The 12,325-nt window shown below is 56.3% G+C and overlaps 1 protein-coding gene across 4 annotated transcripts in view; it reads left to right on the top strand.

The window, feature by feature from the left end:
• Nucleotides 1-12,325, top strand: part of BIN3 (bridging integrator 3) — a 49,312-nt gene that overhangs the window by 32,488 nt on the left and 4,499 nt on the right. For 3 of the 4 annotated variants that reach the window (XR_003120934.1, XM_025395342.1, XM_025395341.1), the window contains exons 3-6: nt 290-330; nt 684-745; nt 6,686-6,822; nt 7,247-7,287. Coding sequence is in view for 3 of the 4 variants with exons in the window: in XM_025395342.1 (XP_025251127.1) it covers nt 290-330; nt 684-745; nt 6,686-6,822; nt 7,247-7,287 (281 nt within the window). In the remaining variant the exon portion in view is untranslated. The remainder of the gene's footprint in view (nt 1-289; nt 331-683; nt 746-6,685; nt 6,823-7,246; nt 7,288-12,325) is intronic. The other variant, XM_025395343.1, reaches the window with a different exon arrangement.

Below are 12,325 nucleotides of genomic sequence, written 5' to 3'. Positions count from 1 at the left end.
GCACGCAGCGAGTGCCTTGCTCCAGGCTGGGAAGAGCAGATCCACGGTCCACTGGCACCTGCCTGGCTGGCCCCTCTGGGAGGGGAGCCTTCCTCCGTAAATCAAACACTTAATTAACTTGGGAACACAGGAATATCGTGTCAGGAGCGATCTGTCAGTGCTTGTGTGAACCGGACCGTGTTGTTTTCTGCGGACTGGGGCTGGGTGTGGAGAGAGTTTCAGGAGGCTGGAAGGGTTTTTCCACCGTGTTGTCATTTCTCCAATAATTGAGTTATCTCTCTCGTTGCAGGTGGAGAGAGACTTTGAAAGGGAGTATGGAAAACTTCAGCAGTGAGTGTCAACCCCAGAAAGATGAGGTGGGAGGTAGGGAGGGACAAGGGCCCCCTGCCAGGTCTCACTTGTCTGCCCAGTGCCCTTCCCTGGGCTGCCCCTCTGCCCCGTGAGTACCCTGGAAGCTGAGGGCAATTCGGGTCACCAGGCTACCAGAACTGTTCCCCAGCAATGGCCACGCAAGAGTCGTTCACTCGTAGCTTTTGGGTGTGGTGGCACTTCTGTCAGTGGGAAAAGTCCCCAAGGAGAAGATCCCCTTCTCCTCCTCCATGGCAGGCCCTCCAGAGCACCTGGACTTTGCTCAGGTAGGGGGAAGGAAGGAGACCCCAAGCAGCCTGTCCCCTGCCTTGCAGGCTGGAAGAGCAGACCCGGAAGCTGCAGAAAGACATGAAGAAGAGCACCGACGCTGACCTGGGTAGGTGACTTTCCACCCGCACCACTGGCTTGGTAAGGTGGGGCAGAGGTGGGCACCCTCCTCCCTCAGGCCTCCAAGGGCTCTGATGTCACTGCACTCAGAGGACATGTGCCCAGTGTCCTGAGAAGCAGCCTGAGGGCAGTCACCCCTCACCAGTCAGATCCCACTTCGCACAGAGCTCACACCACCCCACTGTGGATGTGGGTGTTGGGGCAAGACTCTCCTGGGACTCCAGTCAGGGCAGTACTGCAGCTGGTGGAAGCTTCTGCCATCAGATGCCTCCACTGCTTCATAATCCTGGCCGCCGGCTCAGGCTGTCCAGAGGGAAAGGGAAGCACGTTCCCTCCTGCAGAAACAAAACTCCCTGTCCTGCTGGGACGGGCGCTCCAGTGGCAACAAGAATGGAAGCTGTTGTGTGTTTAAACAGCTTGGGTTAAAGTGTAAGGCCAAAAATACCCCAGATAATTCTGTCATGACAAAGGGCACTGGGAGGCCCGTGGGAAGTGGGGGCCAGCAGGTGCTGGGAAACAGCCAGGGCCCTTGGGGAGCTTTCTTGGCTGGGGAGTTCTTGTTTGAAACAAGGAGGAACTAGGCCCAGGAGCCTAGAGACACAGGCAGGTCTGGAATAAAGGAGTGTCCAGAGCCCCTGCCACAGGCCATGTCCCAGGAAGGAGGCGACGAGCAACCGGGAGAGATGGAGACCATTCCTTGAGGTTCTTTCTCCAAGGCCTTGACTTTCCCACCCCAGAGCAGCAAGCACTTGACCAAAGGTTGATCAATAGCTTCAGCACTCCCTGCACAACTCTGGACAGCCGACTTAGCTCTACCTCAATTCCCTCACCTGAGAAGCACAGGTAGTGCCAGTCCGAGTGGCATAGGTTCATGTTGAAGATAAAGTCGGATGAGCAACGTAAAGCGCTGAGAACAGAGCCTGGCGAGGGTCAGCTCTTGGGGCGTCCGCTCCTGTCATCACTGTCATCGTTGTGGGCAGCAAGGCTCCCTGACTGGGTGGACCTCTGCAGCTCCTTCCCTGGGTCCGTTGGGAGGGCTGTGTCCATATACCACACTGGGACGGGGACCTGAAAGAGACTTGGGTATGGCCAGGACTGCCCACTTCCTCTCACTCAGCAGATACTGACTGAGAACCCACATGTACCAGGCACTCTCAGCACTAGAGACTCAACAGCAAGACAAGTTGGGCGCTTATGTTGTAGGAGGAAGCCCTGCAAGAGGTCCACAAGCGGACCGGTATTATAATGACATGTCATGGCGTGTTGGGTCAAGAAAAATAAGGAGGTAAAGAGTGACAGGGTCAAGGGAGGCCTTCCTGGGGAAGTGTTCTCTGGGCAGAGTCCTGAAGGAATGAGTAACCCACACAAGTAGAGCCAAGGGAAGAGGGCCTGAAACACAGACAGCAAGCGCGGAGGCCCAAAGGCCGTGCACACTGACCAGAGATGCAGGAGAGGCAGCAGGAGAGTGGAGAAGCCATCTTCAGTCCCCTCGGCCACTCCAGCTGCTGAATAATGCCCTGTTACGGCTGTGAAGAAATTTCACCTACCTGAGCTCTTCTGACCTTGAGATTGGCGGGGCACATGACACACCCATTTTATAAACGGGCATGTCCATTTGATAAAGGAGGAAGAGTTCAGCTCCTCTTCTCCAAGTCCAGGGCCCTGTCTCCCCAGTGAAGGCTGCCCATGTCCCACTCTTTCCTTTGCCCACCCCCACCGCCAAACTAGAAGGCGACTGAAACAGCCCCTGCTCCGGAACCCTGGCCCATCCACTCTTGGCTTGGCTGTCTGTGAGCCTAGTGCAAATGGCAGCATCACTGTCTCCTGACACCATTCAAAGGGCCACAGGGCAGTGGGCACCTAAGGGTGGGATTTGAGGACCAGCCTGCTCCTACTTGGTACGGCAGTTACGAGGAAAATGCTTGAAATGTCCCTAATAGAGGCAGTGATTTGAATTTGTTCCCATTTTATGCCAGCTCCTGAGCCTCAGCCAGTTACTGATGTGTAAACACACCTTTCCTACAAAGCACTGTCACAAAAGGAAAACATTCCTTCCCTGGCAGCCGCCGTCACCACCGCCGCCACCACCACCATGCCCTGGTGAGCCCTGACTACCGGTGCAGGGACTGGGGCCGTCTTGGTCTGTGCCGTGAATTCTCATGCCAGTGCTAACTCCTGGGCCGTGGGCTGGTCTGAACATGCACCTTGCTCCTGGCCTCTAGCATTGCCAAACTATGTGTGTCACAAGCCAAGGACCGGATTTGGAAGTTTGTCTGCAGTTGTTTGTTTTGTAGTTATTTCAGGTCTGAGTTACTTGGGTCACATTTTTCTTGATCGGTCCCCACTGCCTTTCCAGTTCAGGAGCTGCTGTGACCCGTTGCTTCCTCTCCTTCCTGCTTCTGCAGACAGCTGCACTGTCAGAGCATAAATGAAGCCAGGGTGTGCTGTGTTCACAGTGGCTTGCTCCGGAACCAAGGAGGGCATCATGGGTCTGTGACACACTGTCTGTGGCTGTGGAAAGCTTAGTTTTCCAGCAGAGAAACCAGAGTTTGATGGGTGACTGCAGAAGCCTAGCATTGCTATCCTCAGGAATGGATGTGGGCAGAGACAGTGCCTCTGAAGAGCCACGGTGCTGGTCATGGGGCTGAGGCGAGCCTGACGGCCACGTCAGTCTCACATACGGGGCATCAGCGTTGTGGGCGGGCTTGCTGTGCTGCAGGCCGCCGGGCCCCACCTCCAGCCTCCAACTAACTCATGGGCTGGGCAAGACCTGAAGATGTGTGTCCCTGGAGTTCCCAGGTGACGCTGAGGCCCACACTGAGCACCGCTGATCTGGACAGTTGAGGGGAACGGAAGGATGCCTTTCCTGAGCGTGGAATTTCCTAAGCTCCCCAGCAAGGTGGAAAATCCTGAGTTATTCTAAAAAAGATGACCTTTCTTTCAGAAACTCATATTACTTTCAGAGTACTCTGGTGAACCTTTGACTCTTACATTCCAGAGGCTGCATCAGGACTCTAGAGACCCAGGTGAGGTCCAAGACCCTCACTTTCTTTAAGGTTCAAAGACCACCAGCCTCCTGGTGTGGGCCAAGCTGACTGTGCCCCTCTCCCAGACCCTATAGGAAACAATGAGAGGTATGGGCTGGAGCAGGGACCACAGGTCCAGAGGGGCATGGAGACCTGCTGTTCTTTATTTTTGTTGAGGGGGAACGGAGTCTTGCTATGTCATCCAGGCTGGTCTCGAACTCCTGGGCTCAAGGGATCCTCCTGCTTCAGCTTCCCAAAGCACAGGGATTACAGGCATGAGCCGCCACGCCCAGCCAAGGTCATGGTGTTCTTAGTGTCATCTACCCCAGCTCTGCTCTGCACACATGAAGCAGGGGCATCACTGGGTGGAGATTCCAGACCCAGTTCTGCCCAGGGCTGGCCACTGAGCCCACTCAGTTCCTTGACTTCCTGACAATGCAAGAGCTTTAGGAAAGAAAGGAGAAAATGGGGCTGGGCTGGGCGCAGTGGCTCACGTCTGTAATCCCAGCACTTTGGGAGGCCAAGGCAGGTAGATCACCTGAGGTCGGGAGTTTGAGACCAACCTGGCCAACATGGTGAAACCCCGTCTCTACTAGAAATATAAAAATTAGGTGGGCGTAGTGGCAGGCACCTGTAATCCCAGCTACTTGGGAGGCTGAGGCAGGAGAATCACTTGAAGCCAGGAGGTGGAGGATGCAGTGAGCCGAGATCATGCCATTGCGCTCCAGCCTGGGCCACAAGAGCGAAACTCAGTCTCAAAAAAAAAAGGGAAAGTGGGAAGAACGTCTCTTTGCTCCTCTGGCTTTTTGGGTTGTTTTCCTCATATTTTTTTTTTAAGAAATAGCAGAAGATATTTTTTGGAAACATTTCCAGCTTTATCCAGAATTTTATTATCTTTTTATTATGCTGTATGTGATCATTTCATAATCAAATCAAATTACACATAATGTTTGTTCCTAAACCTACAGGGTCACTCCACAGAATTTCAGAGGTGTTTTTCCCTCCGTTGCTTCAACATTTCTGGAAGGTTTACATTTCCAGCCTTCTCCCACAGTTTGCCCTTTTGCTGGGTGACTGTAGCACTCTCCCAGATTCCAGAAAACCCCCAGGAGGATGCTCCTGGCCGGCTAGTCCACTCAGCACTGCTTTGCTGGCTGGTGAAGGGGCCTGGAGGAGGCAGACCCTTCCCTGGGGAGCGCAAGGTCAGGGGTCGGATTCATACCATGGAGTGCTAGGCGAGGCCACATCTGTAATTAACTGGGAGGCGGACCTTATGTCATGGGTCCTAAGACACTTTTTCCACAGTTAATGTCTCTGAAATGAAAGGACTGAAAGTGTAGCCTGGTTTGATTGACAACAGTTTTTTCTCTCTTAGTAGTTTATACAATAAATGACTTACGATGAAGAGCATCTTAAATTCAGTAACATGCATATGGTAAGAAATGCATTTGCAATGTGTCTTCTCCCCTGAGACCTGCCCCAGACGCACGCTGACACTGGTACAGACAGCATCAGGCCAGCATGGCCCTTCTCCAGGCCCACCTCCTGCCCCTCTAGAATTTTGTTTCTAGAATCTAGAAATAATGGAGGCCTGAAAACATGTTCAGGACCAGGAGCTCCAAAGCTGCCAGCAGGTCTCCAGCCCGCCTCTGAGCCGCCTGTGACTCCCAGGCTTCCCATCTGCCCAGCAGGGAATGTCAACAGAGGAGGGAGGAGCACAGAGGGGTGAGTGGCACATTCGTAGGGATCGGGTACCAGGGTGCCTTGAAAAACGTCAGTGGACGCCTGATGGACAGAGCTTGATGGACCTGTCCACTGGCTTCCTCCAGGCCAGATCACCATAAGGAGAGCAGTGAACAGGGAAGCAGCTGCCCAGGGTCAAGGGTCAGGGCCCAGCTGGCATGTTCAGCCATTTGACCTTGGAGGCATTACAAACCCTTTTGCGCCTGATCTGCCTCCTCTCTAAAATGGAACCAAAATACATTTCCGCTAGACATCCCCTGGGTTGTTTGAGCCCTAAATGAGAGTGCTTGGGACTCTTATTTAGTAGTGGTAGAACCCCAAGATGGGGACCTGCTGGCAGCTTTGGAGCTCTTTGTCCCGTACAAGTTCCCAGGTTTCCATTATTTACAAACAAAATTCTGGAGGAGCAGGAAGAGACCCTGAAGGAGGGCCCTGCTGTCCCAGTGCCGCCTGTACCAGCTGCAGAGTGTGTCTGGGTGAGTCTCGGGGGGAAAACACAGTTTCCAGTGTATCGCTTCCTACTGGATGTCAAGGAAACCAGGGGTTGACAAGCTACAGCTGCTGGCCTAATCTGACCCAGTTTTGTCAATAAAATTTTATTGAAACAGCCACATCCATTTTTTATGTGCCGTCGCTGGCAGTTTTCACAGCACACGGCAGAGTTGAGAAGTTGCAACAGAAATCGTGCGGCCCTCAAAGCCTGAAATATTTACTGTTGGGCCCTTTGTAGTAAAAGCATGTGTAAACTGGAATACTGTTATTCTTGTCCCTCTGGGAGTCCCAAACCAAGTGTCACATCCAAACCACCTGGAGAGGTGGTTTTAAATGCATATTCTTGGGTATCAGGTTTACTGAATTAGAATCTTTGGAGCCAGAAACATATTTTATAGCCTCCCACCCAGATGGTCCTTTTCTAACCCAGGGTTTGGAGAACAGGTAAAGCTGCTCAAAAGAATTGTCCAGAGCAGTGTTAGGGTCGAGCATTAAAGCATGGGGATCAGCAGCTTGTGGCTGTGTGGCACTTCGCCATTCTGACGGCCGTGGCTGTGGGACGAGGTCTTCAGGGTGCAGGCCCCTGGCATAGGAGGACGGGGTCCTGGAGAGAAGGCCGTGAAACCTGCCCCTTCATAGAAGGCTCACTGAGCTTTGGCTTCTCACAGCCATGTCAAAATCTGCCGTGAAGATATCCTTGGACTTACTCTCCAACCCCCTCTGCGAGCAAGACCAGGACCTTCTGAGCATGGTGACGGCCCTGGACACGGCCATGAAGCGGATGGACGCCTTCAACCAGGAAAAGGTGAGTAGGTCTTGGTCTGGTGTGGGCAAACATGACTTCCACCCCTGGTGTGGGCCTCTGGGTGGACTGTGCGGGGAGGCCCGAGTGCGTTCCGTCTGCCCTCGGGGTTCTAAGCCCTCTGGCCTCGTGTGCTGCAATGTGCTGCAAGCCCACAGGGTTCTTTCCAGACTGTTCTGCCTCGGCTCTACCTGATTCCTGAGGCTCCACAAGCTCGGGTCACCGACAGCAGTCCTGTTCGCCCCAGCCCCTGAGCCTTCTGTGGCCACCCACCCGGCCATCCACCCTGAGCAAGGCCAGGCCCAGGACAAGGACAGCACCCTGTGGCCCTTCAGACTTCCTAGCCCAGCGGTAGTTAGGGGCCCTGCCTTGCCTGTCGTCCTCCCCTCCCTACCAGTTTTAATGTCTTTGGGTTTTTCTTTGACAGGTGAACCAGATCCAGAAGACTGTGATCGAGCCCTTAAAAAAGTGAGTAAATGTCACCTGGGAGCCTCAGGGCACTTATGGGAGAGGCAGGTCAACAACCACTTGGGAACTGAACAGGCTTTCTAGCTGCCTGTCCCCAGATTCCCATGGGGCCTGACGGGAAACTGAGTGGGGACGTCAGCTCTGTGACCTGTGGCCTAAGCATCCATGCTCCTGGGGGCTCCAGAGCACCCGCATGGCCCAGGTGAGCTCAGGGGACCCCTGCCACCACCCCCCCGCCACCCCACCCAGCAACCGCCGCTGCTCTGGTGGTCATTTGACCGCTTCCTCCTGATTGAGAGCCACTGGGCCGGGGCTTGCTGAATGGAGCTAGCAGAGATCTTGGCCAGCCCTCAGTGGACATGAGCAAGGCCTTTCATCTTGCCCCGCTGGATTGGGAGAGCAGCTGCCTGCAGCACTCAGCTTTGGAAATGTGGGGGTGGCCGCACACGGGGAGGGGCGCGGCAGCGGGGTCTGGCCCGGGAAGGTCCCCTAGCTTGTGACCTGTTGGGGTCAGGAATGCTTCTGTGAGACTCATCTTCTGTTGGGCAGGCCCTGGTCAGCGATCAGACAGGCCTATTCCCTCGGTCCCCAGGGCGGGGAACAGGCAGAGCCGTGCCTTGAAGCCCGGAATCACTTCATCTTCCCTGGCCTCTCACGAGCAGGCTGTGACCTAGAAAGCTCGTGCTCGCCCAGCTGCACTTTGTTGCCTCTTCTGCGGTGGTCCCGGGCAGTGACTTGCCAGGGCCGGGTAATGAGGTTCTGCCTAATTATCACTGGCCTGGCCCAGGGCCCAGAGGGCAATGAGGGGAGCAGTTTTTGATCCTGCAGACCCTGGTTGGGATTGCTGAGCTGTTCGCTGACTGCAGACCTGAAGTTTGGGGTTAAGAAAAGGCCCCCAGACCCTAGCAAGCTCTTGTTTCTACGCCAGGACCATGGAGGCTCAGAGAAGGCAGGGAGGGAAGGGACTGTGCCTCCCACTCCGGCCCTGGCCCCCCAGCCTCCCCAGAGTGGGCATCCACCACCCCCTGCCTACTGGTAACGGTGCAGCCCCAAGCCACAGGGTTGCATAGGGAGCTGGGGTGCAGAGAGAGCTCCGTGGCTATGGATTTTGGTCCTGGGCTTCAGGATAGACTGTTCAGGGCTGGTTGGGAAGGACGCAGGCTGAGCAGACCCTGCCCACAGAGGGCTCTTCTGTGCCAGGGCCACACGGGTCCCAGAGACGGACACAGAGGCTGCTACAGGCACCCATGGCTGGCAGAGTGAGGCAGGGACTCAGAGAACTGGGGAACTGACTCCCACTTCAATTTCAGTATCAACAAGGCGCCCTTGAAATCTGATTCCTGGCTTCTGAAGCCCAAATGGAGAGAAACCCCGGCCACTTCCCACCACACTGGTGGCCCACCACCTGCCAGGAAGGTGGGGGCGTGGCAGAGGGGGCGCACATCTCCGCAGCAGATCCGCTGACCTCTGCATGAGCCCTCAGGCCTGCCTGGCTGGCTTCTCCCTGCGTCCCCACAGCTGACATATGATCTCCCCCAACCACATAAAACTGCGCAGCCTACAGCCTCCTCCCATTGGCTTCCTCTTGCCAGAAGAGAAGCTCCCAGGGACCCCAGCACCGGAAACAGGAAACTCCAGCTTTCCTGTCCTCTGATGAAGATCATGGCCACATGGCCACCCCACCGCCCCCGGCCTCCCTGCAGGGGCTCGGCCTCTAATCCCCAGTCTCTGGGCCGCATTCACATGTCGGATGGGGATGCTTTCAATTTCCCTTTCCTGGTGGGTGGAAGCTCCCGGCTGCGTGGGCACAGACCAAGGCATGGCAGGCATTCCCCACCAGTGCTGGCTGCGCCCAGCCCACCTCCCAGCCGGCCTCGCTCCCTTTCCCTCTCCTGCTCCTTTTCGCCCCTCCCATCCCCAGGGGAGTGAGTTTGATATTGAGCCTTAGGACAGACAAGAACTGGGCAGTGATCATGGGTAATTCTTTGATCACTGGCCTGGGCCTAGCCTGGCCCCCTTCCTTGAGGATAAATGTAAAACAGACTTCAGTGGCTTACAGTCTAGTGGAAAGCCACGGCGTGTTCTCGGGTCAGCGGCCAGGCGTGGCGCAGGACCATGGAGCGGGGCGTGCTGAGTGGGCTGTCGCACCTGCCCCCAGCAGGCCTCAGACGCTGTTTCCTCCCAGTGGAAGGAGAGAGCCAAACTGACTTCTCAGAATGGGACAGTCAGCGCCTAGGAGCGGGAGAGGTTTTGGTGGGCTGAGGTGGGCAGGAAGAGAGGAGGGGTGAAGTGCGCTGGGACAGCAGAGTGGAGCCTGGGTCCTGGCTTCACGCCTGGGGAGAGGCCCCCCCGCCCCCAATGTGGCTGGGTAGAGTCAGCAGGGCCTCTGTGGGGTCCCAGGGGTATATCTGGGCGGGGCTGCCACAGGGGCCCAGCCTGTGCATGTCTCCACTTCCCCTGCCAGCACCCTGAGCCCTGACCTGAGATCCCACACAGCACCATCGCACGTCCACTGTCCACCCCGAGGCTTTGGCAAAGTCTGTTCTGTTGCTAAGAAGTAGAAAACAGGGAGATGGGGCCTCAATGGGTCAGTGACCAGGGCAGATGTGATAGAGTCCTGGTCCCCCAACTCTTCAGCCACCTCGGCACAAGCTGCACCCCACCCTGACTGATGAGTCCCCCTGAATGTAGAAGGGTGTGACACTTGTCCCTACCCCTAGGGAATCCCAATCCCAGGACCCAACCTCCCCCCCATCGCAGTGGTAATTTATCAGCAGTCACCTCCAGTGGCCTGAGCAGGCAGAACCTCTTGGTGACTGAGGGGTGCTGTCATGGGAAACAGGTTTTCATGGTGAAGACGTGCTCTTCCCACAGGGGTAGGAACAAGACAGATGAGGCCCTGTACCCTGGAGCTTGTGCGAAAGCGGACAATGCAGGTGGCCTGCAGCCACGTCTCCCGCAGAGGCAGGTGGTCTTGGTTCCAGGGGGCTGGCAGGAGCCCATGCAGCCAGGTGGCTACCTGGAGATACCACCACCCCATCCCCCAAGGAGCTCTGTAACCCAGCCTCCCTCACCCCTGCTCGGCACTCCCCTGTAGTCAGTGCTCCTGGTGGCTCTGACTCTGGCCCAGGAAATAATAAGCCCCAGCCGACAGCTGTGGGAAGGAGGCTATGAGAGTGCCGCAGGAGATGTGGGGGGTCAGGCTGCTGGAGCAACGAGCATGCCGCTCCTCCCATCCCGCGCTGTGGAAGGCGCCTTGCGCACACATGGCTTGACACTGTGATGCCCTCCTTCCTGAGGATGTGAGCTCAGGATGGTGGGATTGAGGCCAGGGCCAGAGAGCTCTCCACCTGCTGCCTCCTGCCTGCCTCTCATCCATGCCCTGTCCCAGTGCCTGCACCCACCCGGCAGCTCCCAGGCACCCACAAGGCCCAGGCACTGGGACCATCCAAGTAGCAGGTGGCTTCTAACACAAGGATAGGGCGAGGACCGGGGTGGCTGCCGGTGGTCCCTTGGCCATTTGGGGTGGTGGGAGAGGCGGCCTGGTATCCTCTCAGGCCCAGCTGCACCTGCTGCCAGAGCACGTGCCTCTCAGCTGCCCAGGAAGGGGGCGGGGCTCCCCAGCAGCTGCAGCTCCACCACGCAGCTGCCCTGGGCAAAAGCATCAAGCCTAGCTCCTCCCAGCGGTCTCACTCCAGCCCACGCCATGGGTGACCATGCGTCCTGGTGGTGTCTGCTTCCCACCCTCAGTTCCGTAGTGCTGAGGGGCCTGCGTTCTCTGCACAGTGCTGGGAGGCCCATGGCTTCTGCCCAGCAAGTCGGTCAGATGCTGGTTTGATTACTGTCTAAGGGCACGGGTGAGGATTCAGGGTGCTTTGGTGGCTTCACCCACTTAGCACCTTGTTATACAGGGAGTTAGTTACGGACACTGTTGAGGTAGAGGATTCACATTAGTAGCCTGTCTTGGGGATAAGCCCTTTGTTTCATCAAAATCTGCCCCTGGGTCTGTGACTTAGTTTGGGGCATTTAATGCTTTGGTAAAGTTTATATCCACTTATTCTCTGGCAAAACTGTTATCTCAAATGGACATCTGATTTGTGAGGCTTTTTAAAACCAGGCCGGCCGCGATGGCTTATGCCTGTAATCCCAGCACTTTGGGAGGCCGAGGTGGGTGGATCACTCAAGGTCAGGAGTTGAAGACCAGCCTGGACAACATGGTGAAACCCTGTCTCTCCTAAAAATACAAAAATTAGCTGGGCATAGTGGCGCACGCCTGTAATCCCAGCTCCTTGGGAGGCTGAGGCATGAGAATCACTGGAATCCGGGAGGCAGAGGCTGCAGTGAGCAGAGATCACACCACTGCACTCCAGCCTGGGTGAGAGAGCAAGACTCTGTCTCTAAACCAGATTCTTGGTCATGCCCTTTGAGAGGCAGATCTGGGAAGTCCTGTTCCGTGTGGTGCCTGAGCTCCTGGAACCTGACAGTGAGTCTCTGAGCGCCTGTGAGAGGCTGACCCAAGCTTCAGTGACTGCCTCCTGCCCTCGTCTTTCCTCCTCTCTGGGTTCCCATAAAAACCTCCAGGAGGAACCAACTCTTCTGGTCCTGGGTCACCTCCGAATGGCCACAGAGTCACGAGCTCCCTGGGCTGCACAGCCAGATCCCGGGCACTCAGGGTCTCTGGCTTGCCTGGTAGACGCCCCCTGCCATCGTGCCGAGGGCCAGCCCTCTAGCAGCAGCAGCAGTGAGAGCCTTAGGAGAGCACTGCTCTGGTCACTAGAGGCCACGTGGGTCCCAAAGATGAGGCCCGTGTGGACCTGCAGCACCACGACATCCACCGCTGCTCTCTCTGGGGCCCCTCTTCTGAGTCTCCCATGCGGTCCCTTCTAGTCACGGTGGGGTAGTAGGAGGTCCTCGGGCCATTTTCCTGAAGCAGCTGGTTGGCACTTTGGCTGTTCCAGTGGCAGAACCATAGGATTTCTGCTGCTTTCGTGTTGCCAAGGAGCCCTTGAAGGAGAAGATGCCCTGGGCCAGGACGGAG

The sequence above is a fragment of the Theropithecus gelada genome, chromosome 8, assembly GCF_003255815.1.
Source record: "Theropithecus gelada isolate Dixy chromosome 8, Tgel_1.0, whole genome shotgun sequence".
Classification (NCBI taxonomy): domain Eukaryota; kingdom Metazoa; phylum Chordata; class Mammalia; order Primates; family Cercopithecidae; genus Theropithecus; species Theropithecus gelada.
Note: the sequence above shows the minus strand (reverse complement) of the source record. Positions and strands in the feature narration are given on the sequence as shown.